This window comes from Thunnus thynnus, chromosome 5 (assembly GCF_963924715.1).
Source record: "Thunnus thynnus chromosome 5, fThuThy2.1, whole genome shotgun sequence".
Taxonomy (NCBI): domain Eukaryota; kingdom Metazoa; phylum Chordata; class Actinopteri; order Scombriformes; family Scombridae; genus Thunnus; species Thunnus thynnus.
The window spans coordinates 27364509-27387601 of record NC_089521.1 but is presented as its reverse complement, the minus strand read 5'-3'; the positions used below and the strand labels follow the sequence as shown (position 1 = coordinate 27387601).

The 23093-nt window shown below is 40.7% G+C and overlaps 1 protein-coding gene across 1 annotated transcript; it reads right to left on the bottom strand.

Annotated features, from left to right (window-relative positions):
• Nucleotides 1–720: 720 nt before the first annotated feature.
• Nucleotides 721–22656, bottom strand: acanb (aggrecan b). Its single transcript, XM_067590465.1, has 19 exons — nucleotides 22571–22656; nucleotides 14820–14895; nucleotides 13556–13939; nucleotides 12842–13016; nucleotides 12179–12306; nucleotides 9983–10276; nucleotides 9508–9741; nucleotides 8678–8852; nucleotides 8308–8435; nucleotides 7869–8162; nucleotides 7495–7605; nucleotides 7163–7270; nucleotides 5822–6970; nucleotides 5509–5613; nucleotides 5191–5349; nucleotides 4247–4329; nucleotides 3882–4026; nucleotides 3462–3644; nucleotides 721–2926 (listed from the first exon to the last, which is right to left on the bottom strand). The coding sequence occupies exons 2-19, from the start codon at nucleotides 14887–14889 to the stop codon at nucleotides 2835–2837; spliced, it is 4017 nt and encodes a 1338-aa protein (XP_067446566.1). The 5' UTR covers nucleotides 14890–14895; nucleotides 22571–22656; the 3' UTR covers nucleotides 721–2834.
• Nucleotides 22657–23093: the final 437 nt, after the last annotated feature.

Here is a 23093-nt window from a genome sequence, read left to right as displayed (position 1 = left end):
AGTTTCACTCACTGTCCAAACAGGAATGCCAGGGTAGAGAGGTGAGATGGGTTACTGACCCATACAGAACAGCCACTGTATGTAAAGTGAACACGCGCCACTCTGTCTGGGCACGATGCACTTTTAGATGAGTGGAATTGAACACGTTGCTACGCCCTCCTGCATCCGGGTGCAAACAGAAGTCCCAGTGATTATATAGCCAGCAGGTTTTATAAACACATCCTATTAACACCTGCTGGCCAAACATGAGTGAAACACACACACACTTACATGTTACATGCACATCAGTTTAGTGCACATGCATGTACTGTGTGACACAAATACGTCACATAGATGCATATACACATGCAACCACACGTGTTCCTTGTATACACACAGGGCTACTCTCCCAGTTAACCACACACACACACACACACACACACACATATACAGAGCAGATCTGTTTGCTGAGACTGTAGTGATGAAGGTAGTCGCTGTGGAGGCTGATCAAGGAGCTATTTACTGTGTGTTTTTTTTTCCCGGTCGGGTTCCACAGGAAGGTAAAAACAAACTAAATGGCAGGTTTGTTCCTCTGGCTTGCAGAGTTTACCTCAAATTTAGCAGCTTTAGGGAAAGAACAGAAAATCTCAGTATGTGATTTTCATAATTTACGTAACTTACCGATAAATATCAATAAATGTTAATCCCATCAGTTTAGCACACAATAATTTCACAGAGACGGATGATTCCAAGTTTTATTTGGTACAGCACAGTACAGTATACTGCATGTTCACATCAGGATTCAGGATTTGAACAAAGTCACAACAGAGGTAAAGTCTGTGTGCAACATATTTTGGTTTATAGATATTTCAGTTTGTAGAAGAATCAGTAAATCACCAACACTGACACAGAACCACATCTGTTTTTTTAGCTCACCGGAGCATCCAAATCGACGTACTTAAGTTCATTCACTTGTACAAAACGTACAAATCTTTGAGCGAGCAAGTCGTTTTGCTTTGTGGCTTCGTCAGGTTCACTTTCATATTCTGTGGTGTGTTTACTGAATTCTGTGTGTCCATGTAAGTGCCAGTTTGACTGTGTGTGGGTGTTTGCTGTTTCAGTGTTTGTGAGAAGTCAGATATGGACACAAGTATCCGCTCTCAGTGTTGAAGTAAATCTTGACCTAAAAAGGTCATGGTCAACATTATATAACCTCCTCTTCCTCCCCAACATCCATTTCTTATCTCATTGTATCTCAAAAACTCATTTTTACTGCTTTCACAGCTTCTTTTTACTTATATTTTTTGTTATTTCTCAAGCTTTAAGAAGTACTTTTCTGATGATAAGACCCTGTCACATGAGACGCAGACAGAAACCTCCACAAAGATGTCTGAGGCTTGGATTGAAAAATCCATTTGTGTCTTCTTCTGTTCAGCTGGCTGTCTAACCAGTCATACCCATTAGATAGGTAATTCATAACTGCAATTAACCAGTTAACTGAACTAACAAACAAATACTGTAGGCAACAAATAGGTTGATGATGAATTAATCAAATAATTAAATTGTTTGCTTTGTGTAAGTTATTGACAGATCCTGCTGTTCGGACAATTGTAGTGAGAATATTTACAGTGAGAAAGTCACCAAGCAAACACTGAATCTTAATCATGATCCTCACATGAGGCAGTGCTGACGGAGGTCATGGATTTCTCCTGAGAAGTCACAAATGTAAACCACAACCTGCAAAGCAGGGTGTACATCTTTTGCAACAGATGACCCAATGAGGTGGAGATTTTCACTGTCCTGGAGGCTCCTCCTGACAGAAAAGCCAACCAGTTCAGTATCAGGCTGCGGATGTAACTTTTCCTTGTCACATGTCAAGCTGCAGATGAGGATTGTGTTTTTTGTTTTTTTTACTGTTTAAGGTGCGCTGGATTAAAATGATTGGAACAGAAGTGACTGAAGACTCCCAAAAGTGCATGAGTGCTGACTATTTCAATCCAGGTCTGTTGCAGTGACTTTAATCACATCTTAAACTTGGATTTCTATTCATCATCAAATGGAAGAGCACAATCATTTCAGTATATCTGATACTGTGGTGGTGTCGCAGTACAGTGGTTCTCCAGTTTGAGGTTGTGACGAGATCAATTTGGTGGCACCTGAAAGGCGGTTTGTGACATTAAAAAGACATTTCTACTGGTCAAATGTATGTTTTTGTTTTACTCAGATTTGGGATTTTTTTTTAAAAAGAGGGGGGGGGGGTCACAACCAAAAAGCTTGAGAATCACTGTCTTGGCATACCATGTAAGAAACAGTTGGTTTCACCAGTCTGAAGCACACACACTTAGTCCTTAGAGTCTAAGACCAAATAAAAAACACTAAGAAACACAGATCTAGAAAAAAAAGCCTAGCAACAATCTATGTAACAATGTGTTTGACTTCAGAGAATCCAGCTGCAATCGAAAAACACTTTTATTGGGCTGTTTTGCACTTTGTCACTCTAAAGCCTCTTAAATCACTGGGTGATCTTCTGTTTTCTTACTTTACGTGCAGTGCTGGCAACTGATTTAAATTTAAACTTGTGCATTAAGATAATAATTTTCCAAATACTGGATCACAGCTATAAATTAGATGCTATAAATACATATTCTGAAAAACTGTCTTCAAAAGTTGCAAAGTGACACTGAAAGGTCCAAAACATTAGTCAATTAGAGACCATCACTGTCTAAATGTGCTTTAGTGTTTGTATATACACGGGCGGGAATGTTATCTTTTTGTCGGGCATTGGCATTGGTGTTCATGCTTCTTTATAAGAGGGGTCCTTAGTGACTCTCTGTTGTATGTCCTTTCAGTCCTGCTCAGAGCGGCTTCTTCTGTTCCTGTTGGCTGCTCACCCCTTTACTTCTGCTCCTGAGGGATCTTTTGTGTAGCCTGTTGCTGTTGGCAGCGGCTGGGGGAGAAAAGGGACGCATACTGATGACATCATGTAAACATGAGTTGCCAAAAGTCTTATAAATTACCCTGAGGTGAGTGGTGTGGCGAAAGGATTCATTTCAAAAGCTGCCATGGGCTCCTCACCAGCGTAAGGTTGAAAGCTCTGCAGGAGGTGTACTTCTAGTGTACAAAACATTACACGTCTCACTAATAAAGAGTTTCACACGCTTTACAGTTTATGCCCCATTTGTTTCAAGGTTTAAATCTTGTACTTGTATCTGTGTTTTTCTTTATTACCGTCCAAATTTAACTTGGATCCACCACCTCTAATGCATGAAAAGTTTCTTTTGAATTCTATTGGCATGAATAATCAGTATTGTATGAGGTGTTGTTTAAAAAGGTCTGTTATATAATAGAAGGGATTTAGTGTAAGAAATATGCTTTATAATATTACATTGTTGTCTGAGCTACACTTGCATAAAGTTTTAATATACAAACATTTTTACAGTATGGAAGAAAATACATGTTTCAGCGTTTCTCAGCAAACTCACCTTCTGTACATTCCACTTGTGGCTCCTCCCACTGTCCATTTGCCATACAGCGTATGACCGGCAGGTGGCGCTGTGTGTAGCCTGCATCACACTGGTAGCGGACTATAGAGTTGACAGGGTAGCGCTCTCTGCTGCCGCCCATTGGCCGGCTGTGCTCCACCTCAGGGGGCGCTCCACACATGACTGACAGAGACAGACACACAGACAGTTAATACAAAAATAAACCACTTATAAATACAAGCTACATTCAGTGGCTTAGAGGCAATCTACACAGTAAATCCAACCTTTTAGTAATCCAACTGTACGTTCTATCGTGTTTGGCAACCCAAGCAAATTTTCCCATGTTGTCTATAGAGCAAAGCAATGATCCCTGGACCCATGACAAGAGATACATATAATATTTCAGCTGCAAAAGCCTACCAGGTCCAGTCTTGCAGATGAAAGGAAGGTGGTAGTTGCAGGGCACGTCGTTCCATTGACCACCTTCGTGCCAGATCATCACCACACAATCCTCCCCAGAGTCGAAGTAGTTATCTGGTTGGTTGGGCCTCCAGTTCTCAAATGTCTTAGGAGGTTAAAAAGATGATCGGCATGATATAAAAGACAATATTTGAGTAATGGAGCAAAAGTAGATATCGTTGAGCATCAACTGCATGACGTAAAAAGTGAAAATTCTACAAAAGGTTCATCTGTAGAGACAGAGAAATGTAATACAACCAAATCACTAGAATTAACAATGAGCTATGATGAGTTCCTGAGCACACAAATGAATAGACTATGCTCACCAGAGGAGTGCCGTCTGTCCAGCGGAACTGATTCTGAACCTCTTTGTCATTGAGTCCAATCCACTGGTAGTCCTGACCATTGGCTGCAATGCAAAAAGATTTGATCTTTGTGACAAATTGAACATGTTGTTCCCATTAATTATGCTGGCCAAACTGATATTTACTCATAACGATCCTACAAAGTAAATCAATGCAATGTTATGAACGCTACAATGTAGTGCCAAACGATGTAAGGTTCACACGACCCCCTCCATATTCCAGCCCACTGTTTGCAGGCCCCCTAAGCAATCAGTAGAAGTCACTACTACAGTAATAAGGACATGATCCCTCACCGGCTTCCCATCCTTGAAAAGTGATGTAGCATTCATAGCCTTTAAAAGTTAGAAATTCTCCCCTTTACGTACATGTTATGTCAGGTATTTTTACATACAGTATACGCTTTAAAATGACCACTAGTATGTGTTTATACCAAGCGGCAACTACCACCGCTTGAGAAAAATCCCTGGCTCCAACTGACTCCCATTCAAAAAGCGTACTTCTCTCTGGAAATACCAAGTCAATAATTCTTTTCAACATGTCATTATGGTCTCAATCGTTAAATTTTGGCCCTCTAAGTATGCACAATTTAGCTAAAGTAGCTAACATTAAGTAAAGTGTGCATTGCTAGCATTCTCAGTAAACTAGCATGTGCTTCGGTCAGCGGTAGCAGGGCATGTTTCCAGAGTGTGTAAGGCAACACTCCTTGTCTGGAACGTCCTGGCTCCAAACAGAAAAGATGGCGTCGACCATAAGCAGCAACTCAGGGTTTCAAACCAGCTCCATTCACGCCTGGCTATGTCCATCTTTATATACAGTCAATGGTTTATACATGCAAAACACATAGATGGACATATACTGTATACAGGCCCTTAAAAAATCATGCTTGCACACACAAAGCTACTCACAGTTGACAAACTGCTGCTCCTCCTGGGAGCTGATGCTGACCAGGTGAGCGTTGAGCTCCTGGCAGCGCTGCTCGGCCTCAGACCAGGTGTGTCTTTCTGAAAAGTGGAGGTAACAGCTGCCCTTGAACTCCAACCAGCCCTCAGCACAGCCCTGCACAGCTGCACACACAAACACACACATCAAAAACACAGATTAGACTGTTCTATGCACAATATACATGATATTTTAAAATCAGATAAAAGATGGAATTCATATATTGGTATCAAGCTTTTTCTAGTTCTTCAGGCATGGTGCCATGTGCTGTGTTAGTGACTCACGTGTTGAGCAGTCTTCACCAGTGAAGCCATTAGGACACTGACACACAGCGAGTTCTCCCTGCACAGAGCAGGATCCTGAACCACAGGGATTTGGATTACAGGGGTCTGCATGGGTTGACAGCAGAAAGAGGGAGATTTTATTTTGTCTGTTTGTTTATGTTGTGGTACTGCATCACAAGGAGAATTCCTAGAATATTTTGGTGGACAAATAAGTGTATTTCCCAAAATGTTGAAGGTGTGAACATGGCAGCTTTTTTGTTTTATGATACAGGATAATATCAGCAGAATTACAGCAAACGCCAAAACCACATACCTTCTACTGCTTCAGGCTCCTCCAAAACAGCAGGGGTTGATAATGACACTGATGGTGCTGTGGTTGGGCTGCTGTAGGTTGCATCCGGAGTCACAACATAAACTGTAGGTCCTGCACGGCTTTCCTGTTCCTCCTCTTCATGTCCTGATTGGTGAAGATTGGCAACGTACTCTGGATAAGTCATCGTGGATCCAGGTGGCAGGGCTATAGAAAGCTCCTCAGTGGGCGGTTGTTCATGATGGGCTCCACTGCCTGAGAGATGCAAGCTTCGGTCCAAAGAGCCACTGATTTCATAGTGGAACCCTGACCCACTATGATCCCCGCTTACCTCTACTACCCCCCGGCCCTGCTCAGGACCGTGTTCCAGTGGCTTCATGGTTACCTCCATCACGGCATCATCTGTTAAGTAGATGACATCACCACGACGCTGGAAAGAGTCTCCAGAGGCAGAGCCGCTGCCTGAAGCACCGGATGGAAAAACACTCGGAAAGCCACTGGCGTACCCTGATCCAGAGGGACGATACCCGGACACCTCCTGCTCACCAGACGGCTGGACTGTAAGGTCAATGCCACTGTGATCGACAAATGAGATGCCAGAGAATCCACTGGTGCCTGACCCGGACATACTTCCTGATCCAGACATACTTCCTGATCCAGACATACCTCCTGATCCGGACATACTTCCTGATCCGGACATACCCGATACCAAGAAGTCTCCACTGCCTAACTCTTGCTCAGTGAGTTTTTGGTCGGTCAACACCTCTTCCATCTTCCCATCCAATATGGTGATCAATGACTCTCCACCACTACCGCTAATGCCACCACTACCACTGGTAAAACCTGATCCTGATTGACCGAAGCCGGAGTGTTGTCTGTCAAACCCAGATCCAGAGCCAGATGCACTACCCGATTCTCCAGATGTGAAGGTTAAAACACTTCCCCCTTCTGCCTCTTGTGGATCTCCAGAGGCAGACTGGTCTCCGGAGAAGATGTCAGTGCGACCGCTGAAGATGACATCCTGTCCTGAGCCAGAGGCGTCACCACTGGTGCCGGAGGTGCTAGACTCCCCTGAGATTTCCCCGCTGGCTGAATGATCAGCTGAACCAGAGCCTGACACATCAACATGGACTGGAGGTAAAACGGGTCTCACTGGGGGAAACATTAAGAATTAATTTGCTACTATCCTTTGTTTAATCTTGTTTAAGAAAATTGTGTGATTTATTTTAATTATTGTGGCCACATTTACAGAAAAAAACATCCATTTTGAAAATTACAAAGCATTAACTGGAAGACTAAAAGATTAAGACAGTTTTCATTTATGCAGTTGTCTCCAGTTCTTACCAGGAGGAGCAACTTGCTGAGTAGTGATGGTTGTCTGGTTGATAAACTCCTCTATTTCAGTAATATTCATGCTGGTTTCAGTTTCATTGTAATCTACAGTGGTTTCAACTAAAAACAAACAAAACAGAATAACAAATCAGAGCATTGTAAAACTTCCAACAAGGATAAGGCAGCTGCCCTGTTTACAATGATGTATAGAAAGATAAATGACAGTATTAATTACCAAACTATTTTGGCCATGTATTTCAACAAATTATTATAATTATAGCTGCAAGACAGAGCCAGGGTAACAATGAGGACTAAAATAAAACAATTTCATACAACTGTCTTACCAGTGGGAGCAAAGAGATCAACTGTGACTGTTGTCTTGTTGATAACATCCACCGCCACCACCGTCAAGTTGATTCTGGTTTCATTTTCAGTGTGGATGACGGGGACTTCAGCTGATAGAGATAGAGATAGAGAAGGCAAATATGATAAGCCAGAGTCAGTTTCAGATGTAGTATAATTTGGATATAAATGGCATTGGGTAACTAACATACAGTATACTGTACATATTGTAATATGTCAATACTGTCAATACTGCTACTTATAAATAGTTATATCAATATAATAACAATGCATATCATCATCATCATCATCATCATGAAAACTGAATTCATTAAAATCTAAAATACAAACATAAACATGCTCAACCCTTTCCTACCTTTGAAACAGTAGGCATCGTAGCGTGAGTGCTCATCGGGGAAGCCTGTTTGGTTGGGGTAGGCATAGATGATGTTGACCCCCACCTGGCCGCCTCCACAGTGGGCTCTGGCAGTTGTGATGGGATAGCGGACACTGCGATCCAGCAGCCAGCCTGGGCGGCATTTGTCAAATCCTTGGTTCCAAGCTGCGTACAGCTGGCCGGTGGTGGCCAGGGTGGTGTTGAGTTTCTGGCAGTGCTGCACGGCCTCCTCATAGGAGAAGCTGTCATAGTCGCTGGTGAAGAAGACCTCACCTTAGAGAGAGACAGAAGCATTCAGAAAGGTTCAAATATGTAAGATAGACAGATAGATATTAAGAAAAAACATTTAATGTTGATAGTAGATGTAAATTTTAGTAATTTAATTGCTTCAGGGTGTGAGTTGGTTCATGCTCCTCACCTTCCAGACGTTCTACATAACAAAATACATCATAGAGTTCATTGGCAGGTCTCAGGCCGTAGGATCTGACTCCTGGAATGTGTGGCAGATTACCAGCACAGTTATCTCTGGGTGACACGATGGGATACCTGAGCATGAAAGAGGATGTTGGTGCAGTATATTAAAGCTCTGCTTTGCTAAAATATCCCTCCTGGGATTGGCTTCTTTACCAATAGCATAATCCAAGAACAAATTTAGACATTTCTGTGCAGAAAAAGGAGTTAAGATAAGTTCTAAATAAAAAGCATTAAAATCTTGTCTGGTTTATACCTTGTCTAGTATACAGTATGTGTAAGACTCAGATATATTGGTCTATGTGCCTCCAGCTCACCTGACAGTCTGGTCACGGAGCCAGCCGGCGTCACATTGGTGCAGGCCTTTCTCAAAGGCCGCCTGCAGCTGCTGGGGGCTGGCGATAACTGCCCCGATACTCTGACAGGCTTTGTGAGCCTCCAGGAAGGTCAGTGTGTACCGGCCTGTAATAGGTCGATAGTGGAACACCACACCTGTGGTGGAGAGGGAGGAAGGAGGAAGGAGGAGGAGGGAAAAGACCAGGAAACAAGGAAGAAAGTGTGTAATTTTATATCTTTTCTTTACATTTTTACTTTGTCTAGACTTAGTTGTATTCCCTCATTGTGGTAATTTACTCATAGCTTGAACATTTATAAATCATTATTCTTTTATTGGCTACCCTGTGGTTACATTTTGGTTTGCCAATGACAGCAATGACTGAGTGAGTTGGGCTCCTGACCCGCAGGTATGCATGAGATGAGTCTGTGGAAGTGGTTTGTTTAGCAGCATATTTCAATAAAAACAGTACAGAGCATGAGAGTGGATACCTTAGAGAGTTTGAAATTATGCTGCATGAATACTTGAATATGTTTTTACAGCATTTTTACAGACATTTTGATATATTTTTGGGTTAGGGAAACAAACTTTTGCGTCAGCAGTGATATTCCACTAAAGTCAGGATAATGACAGAGTTGCTTCCTATCTTACAAAGTCTAAATATATATATAGAGACCAAATAGAGTAAATCACAAAAGTTCAACATGGCTGCCCAAAGGCTTCTGTAAAACAGGTTGAAGCATGCAGAGAACGTAGATAATCAAATACGGTCCAACAGGTTTTTATTATTGATCACTCACGTTACCAACTTACCTGTGGGAGCCATGGCAGTATCTGTGAGATCCAGTCCAGGTGTCACTTTAACGAATGTGTCCACCACGCTGGGTGGGATGGGCATTGGGGAGAGGGTGTCCACTTCTCCACGCTTGATCTCCTCACCTCCAGGTGAGGGGGTGAGGCTTGGATAAAGCCCAGGGGCAGGTGTTATGCGGATGATGTCTGGGAAAGGGGTGGTCCTCCCAGGCACAGCACCCTCATCCTCACCAGCTGTTTGTGACACAAGATTGCATCAGGCTTTAAAATTCCCTGGATGGCTTGATAAGACTGACATTCTTAAAGTATTATTAATCAGAAAGTTGATTAGTTTATACTGATACTTCTAATTAGATGCCTGACATTATTAAATTATATCTTAAAGAAGAAAATAACCATTATCAAACAGCTATTTTATCACAAAATAAGCTCCCACAATGCAATGAAAATAATAAACTGTATCAGAAGGATTTACCGCTGAAGCAGATAGCATCGTAGCGAGAGTCTGGGTAAGGGTATCCTGTCTGGTTGGGGAACAGGTAGACGGTTCTCACTCCCAGAAGCCCTCCTCCACACTGAGGCCTGGCGATGTTGATGGGATAACGTACACTCCTGTCTGCCAGCCAGCCAGCATTACACACATCCATGCCAGCCTTCCAGGCCAAGTAAAGCTCTCCGGTGCTGGCGAGCCGGGCACCGAGTTTTGTACACTGATCTCCTGCTTCGTAGAAGGTAAACTTCTCTACAGACGTAGAGTAGAAAACTCTGCCTGGGAGGAGAGATGGGAGAAGAAGGAGACAAACACAGTCAGTGCAATGCTTCTGTCTACTGTGTTTGAGTATCAGCACAAAGGTTTGATGTAACTACAGCAGTGACTCCCAAACAGGGGTGTTTGTTCCCTCAGAGGTACTTCTGCAGTTGCCAGGGGGTACATTGTGGAAAAGAAATGATAATTTGACTTAAAAAATAAATAAAAACAACCATAACAATAGCATTACAAATTGATGTGATGCAGATTATTAATCGATTTATTGTCACAATAACCAGTAAGCTAACAGCTACAATAGGCTGAATGTATGGTACACACTTTGAACCAACCTGAGTCAGTTATAACACCTTCAAGCCATTGAGAGTACGTTAAATCTAGTTAGCAAGCTAGAAGAGAAAGTAGTGCTAAAAGTAGTGGATAAATGCTTTAAAGGTGCCGTTTGTAAAATTTAGTAACATTTAGTGGTGAGGTTGCAGATTGCAACCAACTGAATACCCCCATCCACTTTCAAGCATGTAGAAGAACCTACGGTAGAGAACCTCTCTGGAGCCAATGTTTAGTTTGTCTGTTCTGGGCTACTGTAGAAACATGGTGTTGCGATATGGCGGGCTCCAGCCCCCTGTTTAGCTATAAAGGGCTCATTCTAAGCTAATGAAAAAACAACAATTCTTATTTTCTTGGGATTATACACTATTGAAAACATACTTATGAAAATTATATTCCATTTCTGCCAAGTAAGTTGCACTAGATGCCACTAAATTCTACACACTGCACCTTTAAATAATTAGCTAATAGAGGATATACATACATTTATAATAATTGTCCAAAAGTAGCGGATAAAAAGGTGAAATAGTTAGCTAAATGTAAGTTAAAATAAATACATAAAATTAATAGATGAACAGGTGAAAAAATTACATGAAATGAATGGATGAACAGGTGAAATAGGTAGCTAAGTAATTGATAAACTCCACAACCAAACCAACCGAAACACTGATGATTCAATTTTATGGTGTTTATAGATTTATAAACAAAGTTCGGGAACAAAGACCACGCCTCGTACACATCCCATTTCCACACAACAGAGTATTTAGGCACATCTTATCCATTTCTCTCCCCTCTTGTCTCAGTTTGCAAGCGACCTGTGACAGACTTGCATCCATAGACTGTAAAAAATATGGACGTAGTCACCGTGACGTCACCCATTGGTTTGCGAACTGCCGTTTCGAAGCCTCGAGTGTAGCGATTTGACCATCGCCATCTTGGATTTGGCTGTCGCTATGTTTGATTTTTGGAGCCAGAAGCAACCATATTTGGACGAGAGGGTGGAGCTGACCATAGTGCTAGCTGCTGGCTCGGTTAGCACGGTGTATTTCCTTCATCCTGCCACCTTGCACTGTTTACAATCACACCAATACGTTAAACAATTAAACTATGCTCCAATGGACCATCCCGATCACCAGTTTGTCCACTTTCTCATTCTTGGCTCCACTTGCCACCCTGTCCTCAACCCTCCTTTATGCCATCTCTCGACCCTCCTTCATCCCTCCATACCCAACCTTCATCCAGCTTTTCATGGACCTACCAGCTTTTGACCTACCCCCTTTTGCCCTTGGACACTCCCAAGAACTTCCGAGACAACCACATTGCCCGATCTCGAGACGTACAGCTGCACTCTGACGCAGCACCTCCTTCTGTTTTCAGGGTTACGGCAGTCGTAGGTGGTTCACCTCCAATTGGCCACCTCAACTGTCCCCACCCTCCCTCCCCTGCTCTTCACAAACCATACCACGTCATCATCAAAGCCCTTCTTTGGGGGCACGAGAGGTCTTGGTCATCCTCGTTCATACAACTACATCGTCATTGACCATAATAAACAAGAACATGTTGTTAGAGTAAGAGTACCTGACATCTTCTCAGCAAAACAGTACACGTCGTAGGTCTCGTTGACATCTCTCACTCCATAGGTTCTCACGCCAGGGAAGTTCTCCTTGTCTCCAAAGCAACGATCACGTGGCTCATGGATGGGGTACCTGGAGATGATGAGAGAGATGGCTGTCAATAGCTGGATATCAGTTCTCTTACCGTTAAATTTTGTTTTATTTCCATGGTAATTGTACATTAATCTGTTTTAACATTTGTCATCAAACTTAAAACAGGTAAAAGTAACATGGTACTGGACATTATTTTGTTGAATTGTTGGTTTTGGAAAGTTACAGAAATTGTTGGGGGTCAGACACTGTTTGATCATCTGAAAAAGCATTTCTGTTGGTGTAAATTGGCACCTTTGCTACAACAGCACTATTGCTCAGTGATATGCACTATTCACAGCAAAGAAGGTCATATGTTCAGCTCTGCTGGCCTATCTGTTTGGAGTTTTCAGTTCGTCCTTTTGGGTCTCCTCTGCATGCTTTCCACAGTCCAAAAACATAAAGGTTAGGTGAACTGGAAGCTCTAGACTGCTTGTAGGAGTGAGTGTGAATTTGTTTGATCTGTGTATCCTTGTGACAGACTAGCCTGACCTGCAATCCTGAATAAAATAAGCATGAATGAATGGATGAATACTACCTGACAGTCTGATCCGACAGCCATCCAGCATCACACTGGTGGTATCCATCATCGTAGGCAGCCTGAAGTTGGGCTGGAGTTGCGATGGTGGCACCGTTCTGGATACAAGCTGCCTTGGCCTTCTCAAATGTCAAGGTGTAGCGGGTGGAGATGGCTCGGTAGTGGAACACAATACCTATGAATCATAGAAAGTTAACAGAATACCTATGATGGAATATCTTTCAACTCTTAATGCCAATTTTTCTAACAGCAGTATTGCTTGAATTTCACCAAAAATCACAAGACAGTGTACTTGATTAGACAGAAATGTCTTAATGACAGAAAGGTCAGCCAACTGAATTACTGCTGGAGAGTTTTCAAAGGTCTCGTTATGCATATATTTTTTAACAGATTTCCTTCAGACCTCCTATAACTTCTCTAGAGGAAAGTCTTACTATGCAGTATTACCTGCTGGGTTCTAAGTGTGCATTTAAAGCATTATCTTTGAGGAAAATATACAATAAAGTAAAAATGGTAGGCAGTCTTTTGGCTACAACACATTGGATTTTGTAGGAGTTTCACCTTTGAACTCATCTTGTTATCCTTTAGTTTGAGAAAACCTTTTGGATAGAACCATCACTGTCTGTTTGATGTTTAGATGAACTATGATAGAACTTGACTCTCATTTTGTAATGCTCCAAAGTGAATGAGATTTTTCATGTTTCTGTGGCGTACCCTGAACCTGGACATCCACGGAGTCGTAGTTGTCCTCAATGCCATGCATCACCTCGCAGCGGTAGGTGCCAGAATCTTTGGACCTCAGCTCTGTAATCTCCAGACTGGCATCAGTGGGCACAAGTGGGTAGTTGACCATTGTCACTCTGTCTAAATACTCTGTTTCCACATTAACTTTTCCCTCTGATGCCACCAGGATTGTGGTGACTTTCTCCTTGGTGACGTAGGTCCATTTAATGCGGTGGGAGAGCGGGGCGACAGTTACGGCACCGGGGTCGTCAACGGTGTTGTCCTGGAAGTAGCATGGCACCACTACCTTCCCACCCAACAGAGGACGGAGAGGAACCTCCATTGGGATGCTAACACGCAATGTGCCATCCAAGTCTGGGATGAAGAGAGGTCAAGGTTAGGGTATCTATTTATTAATGAGAGGACAACTTTATACTGTATGTAGTGCAGACGTACAGTGTAGTTTGGAAAAATAAATTTGTCTTACTAGCTTTTATAAAACTAAGACTGTGGCACAGTCCTTTAAAAAAATGTACATCTTTGAAACAGACTTCAAGGACTTCCAAAAACTTCAATAGTTAGGACGACTTAAACAAAGAACTAACAAAAGTCAGATAGGAAGAGAAGGAGAACTGTAGAGATGAGACAAAAACAACAAAAAAGACAGAGTTGGCCTCAAAATGAGAAGTTATATTACACAAGAAAGAATGACAGGGCTGATCAGCACTTTATTTCTCAGAAGATGCCATTTAACGGGACAGTTTGACATTTTGGGAAATATGCTTATTCTTGACAGTAAGATGAAAAGATTGATACCTTTCTCAAGTCTGTTTGTTAAATATAAAGCTATAGACAGCAGCCGGTTAGCTTAGCTTAGTATAAAGATTGGAAATAGGGGTAAAAAGTCAGCCTGGTTCTGAACGTGACCTCTAATGTCACTTATCGCTGTGGTCACAAGTCACTGCACTGGGCCAACAAATACTCTACTCACATAACTTGCCTTAAAACCACAGTTTATAATTTTTACAATTTGTTTTTTGTGCAGATTAACCAACCAAGATATAATGTGTAAATTGGAGAGTTTAAGAGGTTCTGTTTGCCAGATTTCTTGCCATGGACAGAGCCAGGCAGGCTGTTTCCAGTCTTTATGCTAAGCTAAGCTAACTGTCTCTAAGCAAGAAAGTAAAGCGTACTTCCCAAAATGTCAACATTTCAGGAAGCTGAAATACATTTTCCACAGTCAGTGCACACTTACCGTCATGTTCTTCAAATATTGTTGCCGAGATGAGGGGCAAGAACACACACAGCAGAAGCAGGGGGGTCATTGTTACCTGAAAAATATCCAAATTGTTGACACTGGAATCAAGTTTGTGTTGACAAAACAAGTAATGAAGGGAAAGAAAGACAAAACTTACATAAAAATATCCATGGTATGCTATTTTTATTTTTATCCTGTTGTAGTGAACTTAAGGAAAACAAAAATCATTCAGAGGCGAAGTTCTCAAAAAAGTTATTCTGCGCAGAGCAACTAACATTGTCAGGCAATACAGTTTGATTCATACTTCAGAATGGCAGGATATGAACACATCCTCTCATGCTTCATATATCTGCACCCTGCCCCTCACCAACTCCACTTCTGTGTCTTTTCAAAAACAAGAGAATATGAGCTTTAAAAGATATGTATAGAGCAATCAAATAAAGAACATATATTTAGTACATTTACATATGCTTAAAGAATATATGTATGCTTAGAGAGTATTAATGTATTACATCATAAATCTTCAACACATAATCAAAAACAATTGCATTATACTATGAATTTTCCACAACAATGTCTCACATTTTATGTTTTTTTTCCTTGGCGGAAATGGACTTCCATACAAGTCTACTAAAATCAACAATAAGCAGAGTGAGTGTATAAAATTGTTGGTGTGTAATTGTTATTGTTATGATTGTTGTTATTCTGTCCCACCCCCTCCTCCCCCTCCCCCCTCTTTCTTTCTCTCTCTCAACCCAACCGGTCAAGGCAGATGGCCGCCCACCAAGAGCCCGGTTCTGCTTGAGGTTTCTACCCGTTAAAGGGGAGTTTTTCCTTACCGCTGTCACCAAGTGCTTGCTCATGGGGGAATTGTTGGGATTTGACACTATATTAATAAAAAACTGATTGATTGAATTGATTGTAAAACTATGCAAACTTTCTTATGTCTCTTTTTGTGTGAATGAACAATGAAGTAGGTGTTAAAAAAAATAAGTGGTTCTATTATAATAATTTCCTCTACCTCGGTATGCCACTGTGTATTTCTTAGCTTGCACGCTTACATTCATATTCCGTTTAATTCAGGATATACAACACATTTGGTTGTTACGTCAGCCTCATTTGCTAAAATGGAAATAGGATGTCAAGAATCTCTAGTATCATTTGGAAATACCGTACATGCTCGCAGAGGAATGAAAGCCCCTCTGTTTCTGGGAACAGGAAATGTCTTTAGTGCTAAAATAAGTTCAGGCTGAGAGGAAGAAGTATGATTCATTCATCTCAAATGCTTTTCCATTTGCTACAAACTAATGAAGAAAAGGACGTTAAAATGAAGCTTTTTTCCCACCCTATTAAGACAACTGTTGAAAGTCGTAAGTGTCTGCTTGTATGTATACTGTATGTGTCTTTGTCTGTCCCAATATACTCTATAGTGTCTGTGTATGCATGGGAGTACAATCTGTAATTGTTTTCAGTATGTGAGGTCTTTTTTGCCACAAACTAGACACATGTGTTTGCCAAAATGAGAAGCTAATGTAAATATATATTAAAATTTAAACATAGGCCAATCTGTCCAATCTATAGGATTCAAGTATGCAAAGGTTTTATTTATTACAAACAATATGTGTAGTGAAAGGCAGGGTGGCATAATCCTAAGGTTGTCCTAAAAGAAGCATTAGAGTAATTATAATAAGAAACATAAAGAAAAAATTAAAAACATTTATGCAATAAATATTCAAATGTATGACTAGATGTTCCTTGTTAACAAAAGGTACATAAAAATAGTAAAACCTGCTATGAAATTTAAATTTCTGTATACATTTTACTTATTTGTGTAGGTTTTGTGTAGATATCTTTAAGAGCAGACTAAACTACTGCCTCTGAGGGGCTTTTTCACCCAGGCAAGAATACCATTCTGTGACCAACAATTAGGTTCTTGTCACTGAGGTCAAATTTGAGCATGAATATAATCAACAAATATCAGCTACTGGCTGCTTCAATCCAAAAACATCAGCATCAGTACCACAAAGCCACATCTGTCAAACCCTGATTACCACACTGCTTATTTTATCTCAATTTTCCACTGCTGTGACATGAAGCACAGTCAAACATGTGAAACAAGTCCCAACTGAACCCTCATTGTGCTGCATTCACAAGCCTCCGGACAGGCTGCTGAAAGCTCCCAGTTCATTCCAAACAGCTACAGAGAGACATTTACAACCAATAAACCTGAAACCTAAACAAAAAGTTTGCAGTGGCTAACATGGCAGCCAAGTGAAAGGCTGAGGGAGAAATTTACTGACCTTTCAAGTTCAATTGACTCAAAAGGCATAAAAACCACCGTAATGTATATTTAACACACTGGTAGAAATGCATGACAACTGCAGGCATATTCACGTGTTGTGTATACTGTACGTCTGTGTGTACTACATACTGCATGAATGAGCGTGTGTGTGTGTGTGTGTGTGTGTGTGTGTGTGTGTGTGTGTGGGCTGCTAGCATTCTCAGAGTTCCACATACCCCGGACATACGGTACAGTAGGACTAATATTTGCCCTGCTGTCTAAGATCTGTCTGGGAGTGAATGTTGGCTCAGATTGGGCGGAAACAAAAAATACCACATAAAATTTGTAGACAGATGGAGAAATCCAACCAGGAACAATCACACACTGTTATACTTTCATTATCAGTCTCTGATCTTCAGTCCACACCCAGACCTTTGGTATGTTATGTTATTATTTTTGTTATTCTCAATTTTTGGGAGTGATTCCCTTCCTGTGGTTTCTGACTTTTTGAGGTTTATTCACAAACTTATGCCTGACTATACCTATATAAGGATTTTTGAATATTGTTGACTTTTCTGAACATTGCTGGGTGATTACCGCACTAACACACACATTTTCAAGTCTGTTTTTAAACAGTAGTCAGGTGCCCATATAAAGATTTTGCACACTGTAGTCATACCTCCTGCTCATACTGATCCCTTCTTAATGCGCTTTCATTGTAAGTGATATGGGACAAAATTCACTGTCCTTATTTTGAGCAAAAATGTATTCAAAACATGAGGCTTCATCAGTCAGTTAGTCAAATCAAGTGGATATCCTCTAAAGTTAGTTGAGTCTTTTTAGTTTAAAATTCCCTTTTTGTGTTTCCCTGTTGAGCTTCAGTGAAAGGATAATGACAAAAAAGGGAATTTTGTATTAAAAGGACTGTAGCTTTGGAAGATATCTATTTGATTTGACTAATTTGGATGGCTTAAGCCTCATATTAGCTTCATTTTGCACAAATGAATGTGGATTTTGCACTCCATTAATTACACTGAAAGTACATTAGGAAGGGATCATTTGCCAGTATGAACAGGAGGAATAATTACAGCAAGCAAAACCTTTTTCAGTGTTCACTTTTGTTTTAAGACACTTGAAAAGTAATGAATCCTTTAAGACACAGCCTTGGTTGTCTTTTGCAGTTATTGCTATGAAAGAAATATGAAACAGAGATATGAAAGAAGTCATATCTTTGTTTCTTCAATGATGGATTTCTCTTTGTGTGATTGCTGAAAGTTGGTTCAAAATGTAGAGTCAAGAATTAAGCTTCTACTCTATGATTGACCATTCTCTGAAGATGAATTTCTATTCCACCTGCATGGCAACTATCTTTCCATAAGGTTACACTGTCTATAATGGGTCATCCATTGGAGTAACAATCAATCAATGAGATGTGCAACCTTCAAAAAACAAGGTATGAAGTATATCTTCATTAAAGAGCAATTTAACAGCAGCTCACCTTGCTGCAGTGATGTAGAGGTGCACTGCAGGATGGTGGGTGTGATTACAGGTGCAACAGAGCAGACTTCTTAAAATGTTAGAGTATTTTGGTGTGCATTTTTTCTTGAGAATTCTGGTGATAATTGGTAGATAGAGGATATCTGTATAAATTAAAGGTAATTTATATGACTTAGAGTAAAAGCACTAAGTCATATATTCTTTTACATGACATTAAAGTGCCATATATAACACTTAAGCTGGGCCTCCAATGGATAAAGACAGCAATAGCCAGCCAGCACTCAAACTGTCTCATAATCTCATAATGCATTAACACAGAGGACGCCAGCAAAAACCTTCCCCATTTCTTAAACCAAGCCAACCACAACGTCTGCTCCTCATTGCTTACTATCCCATCATTGAGAAGATCCTCGGCTCTCTTTAAATGCATCATTTAAACTGTGGTCACTTCATAATGTGCTCCAGCATTCGGGAGCAAGCCACGCCAGGCCAGGTCAAGCCAATCAGCACTCTCTCCACAGTGTGTCCATTCAGTCAGTGGGGTGGCTGCTGCACCCCTGTTAGCGCTCTGTGGTATGTTCCGCTCCCAGCTGAGGTGAGGAGCAATAAGGCCTTGGTCTGTTCCAGCAACGGACAGGGGCAGGGCCTTGGGAGGTGCGACCCTGCCAAGGTAAACACAAGGCGGGCATCCAGGGGAGGCCCCCCCCCCCACCCCACACACCCCCCACCCTCCTCCTTCACCCCCTTCCCCCCCATCCACCCACTCTCCTCCAAACCTCTAGAGTCCCTTAGCAGCAGAACAGAGTCGACATTGATACACACACAGAAACACAGACTCACACTCATAGATCACCAAGGGGATGTGTGGGAGTGCACGTCCAATGCCTCTGGTAAAGAAAACGCATGGGAGTGTGTGTACATATATCATTATTGACTCATACTGTAAGGCTTGTGTTGGAGAACACACACAGACTCTTGTACAGTGAAATGGGTGGAGGGGATAAATTCATATCCACAGGTGGTTATGAGTGCATTAGTACATGCCTACATACTCAGCAATCTGTGATCAAAGACATACTTCAGCAGCATGTGCACATTGGTCAGTTATATGTGTAAAACATACACACAACTATACTGTGCAGCTGAATTATCATGTCTGGAATAAGACCTAGTTTAGAAACGTCCAGGATATCCTAAACCAAAAGTGTAAAAATATTTACCAAATCCTTTGTTAATTGTTTTTTTCATTTCCAACATCTGAGATTTACAATTCACAACATGCGCCCACTCAGCCTGATGTTACTATAGTAACAGGATGTCGCTTGCTTGACAGAAGTTTCCTATACTCTAGTATATTCCAATAACTTTGTTTTCCTAGTAATCAAAAGGTGCCTTGTACTGCTGAGATGTTCCACTCAGAAGTTTAATTCAAAAGGAAAATACTTTTTTCTCTGTTTCCAGCTACTTTAAGCTCTCCTGGCACCAGTGTGGAAACAGATTATATGGAATTATATGTGACAGTACACAGTTTCATTTTTACCGATTAGCAGTGACTTTGCATTGTCTGTTGCGCATAGTATCTTATTCCACGTGGTGCCTGGAGTATATCTCAGCTCCACTGGGGGTCGTGAGATGAATGCAAGAAAGCAACGCTGAATAAACTTATTTCTGCTGCACAATATTGCTTTTTATCCTTGTAAATTGCTGGATGATTCGACTTTTTCAGGCTTCAATAATTATAAAAAAACAAACAGGGAAAACAAATGGTGGACATGTGCAGCCAGTAGAGTTTTTTGGGCTTAACCCTGAATACGATGAATTACAATAATCCAACTGAGATGCATGTATAAGATCAGACAGAGAGAAGACTTGATTTTTGAGATGCTCCTCAGCTGATAAAAACATGACTGAACAACTTTTGTAATTTGTTTTTCAAACCTGTGGTCGCTGTCAAATATTACACCTCGGTTTCTGGCTGCAGGTTTAATATTTGTAGACAAGGAGCCAAGATCTTTTTGTGAAATTTGTGTGTGGACTTTGGAGGACCAAAAATAATTATTTCTTATTTCATTTAGCTGGAAAAAGTTTTGGGGCATCCAGCACTTTATATCTGACAGACGTATTATAAGCTGCCTTTCATCACTGGTCTTTAATGGGACATACATTTCAGTGTCATCTGCATAATAATGGTATTCAATATTTTGTGTATGAATTATATGTCCCAGGGGCAGCATATATACACAGAACAGGAAGGGGCCAAGGATAGAGCCTTTGGGGAACACCACATGTCAGAGAGGCCACCAAAGAGGAGGCATCACAGATCACAACTGAGAAAGTTCTGTTTGCTAAGTAAGATTTGAACCAGTCTAGGGCAGTATCCCTGATGCCAACCCACTTTTCAAGATGATCCAATAGAGTAGAATGACAGTAACCCGCATCAGCTGAAAGTAAAAGATCACTTGTAACTTTTAAGAGGACAGTTTCCATACTATAACATGAATGGAAACCAGATTGAAATTTAACAAAGATATTATTATTATTCATGAAAGAAATCAACTTTAACTTCAACTTCTCATAAACCTTTGAGAAGAAATTGTAGTTTGGAAAGGGGTCTAAAAATGTTTAAGATCCACAGGGTCAAGGCAAGGTTTCTTGAGACTATTGTGTGCTTAAGACAGGAGGGAACAACCAGAACAGCCAGTGGTCAAAGAGCTATTTACAGTGGACAAAATAGAATAGTGGGACCAAAGCTGTTAAAAACCTCCATCAGAAATTTAGTAGGTCTAAAGGACTTGATGAAGGCTTTAGCTTGGCAACAGTGTCCTTGAGAGGCAGAGGAGTCACAGAGTACAAAGGCATCACGGGTGATATGACCGATCTGGAGTCTGATTTCATTTATTTTGTTTGTAAGTAGGACAGCTATTGTTCACAGATTATGGGGGAGGCTTCAGTTTGTGGACTAGGAGGAGGATTAATTGCTTAACCTGTGTTTTGGAAAAGGACTCTGGGGTTATGACAGTTTGCTAAAATGATGTTGGAAAAATATGAGGACGTGACTTCTTTTACTGCTTTGTGATAAGTTTTCCTTAGTTCTCAGAATTTCATATGTCAGCAGCAGTCTGACCTTATTCCATTCCCTTATCTGCATTTTCTTTTTATTTCTCTGGTGCTATTTAGCCAAAGTGTGCTGCGAGTTGGTTTGAATTTCCTGGTTATTATTAGAATATTTTTACATGTATTGTTGAAGTTATAGAGTAGATCATTTGTAGATGTTTCATTTTAAGGGGTCACAAGCCAAAAAGGTTGGAAACCGCTGGTGTAAATGACAAATTTATGACACAGAGCCACAATGAGTATTGAAATTATCTGGTCAGTAATCAAGTACAACATAATAAATTCAGACACTGCATAAATTTGATAATTCAATAATTTGATTTCCATTGAGAGAAATCATCCAGAAAATCAAGCTGATTGTATAAATATGATTAGTTTTCATTTCCACATAGACTTTTAACTGATTCATGCTCTTAAAACTCTTATTTCAGTCACATTATATGTTTAGAATAATATTGGAAAACACTTTTCACAACAAATCACACATCAACAGTTAAATATCAAAGAGAAGCTGACTCCATTAACACCTCATTAAAATAAACTCAGTGACACCATAGTGGGCTTCCAGCAAATAAATCACAAAAACCTCCACAGCATAATGAGCACAAAAACACACTGAAAGTTAACACCAAAGATCTGATCACTTCTGTGAGCAGTTTTATCTTTTGCATCTGCGATAAATTTCCCAGAGAGAAGAAATTTTAAAAAAAAAGAAACTTCAAAAAGTTACCTTTGGTGTGACATCTGAGTACATCAACCAATACCTGTCCTCCAAGCAGAGGATGAAGCGTCAAAGTATCCCCTAAAACCCCTTTCACAGTATTCCTTGTTAGGGACTGGTAAGTTGTAAACGTACCGTTGATGCTCCAAAGCTCCCAGTTCCAGTGACTCAGGGGGCCTCTTGCTCCTGACTGTGTATGAGAGCAGAAAGAAGCTTTATTCAAACTACCACACATTTAGATGTTGGGAAGAGAGAGGGAGAGGGAGGGAAAGCGAGGGAGAGAGACAGAGAGAGAGTGAGAGAGAGAGAGAGAGAGGGATGTGGTCCTCTCCTGCCAGTTGGTGAGGTCATACAGCCAGATTTGAATATCAACTCTGAAACACAATCAGATAAAATTAGTTCAGAGAAGATGAAGACCAATGTCAGAATATCTCAGAGTTTGGCTTAAATGAAGGTTGATGTTTTACACACAAAATGTGTTAAACTATAATAGCAATAGATAAATGTAGTTAAACTTTCATGAGGAGATATGCATGTTTTCTTTTACAATTACATTTTTTGTTCACTTTTACAATATATTCAAAACACAAGACCTCATATTACAGTAAATCAATGAAGAAGTAACAGAAAAAAACAAAACAAAATAAATTTTATTAGC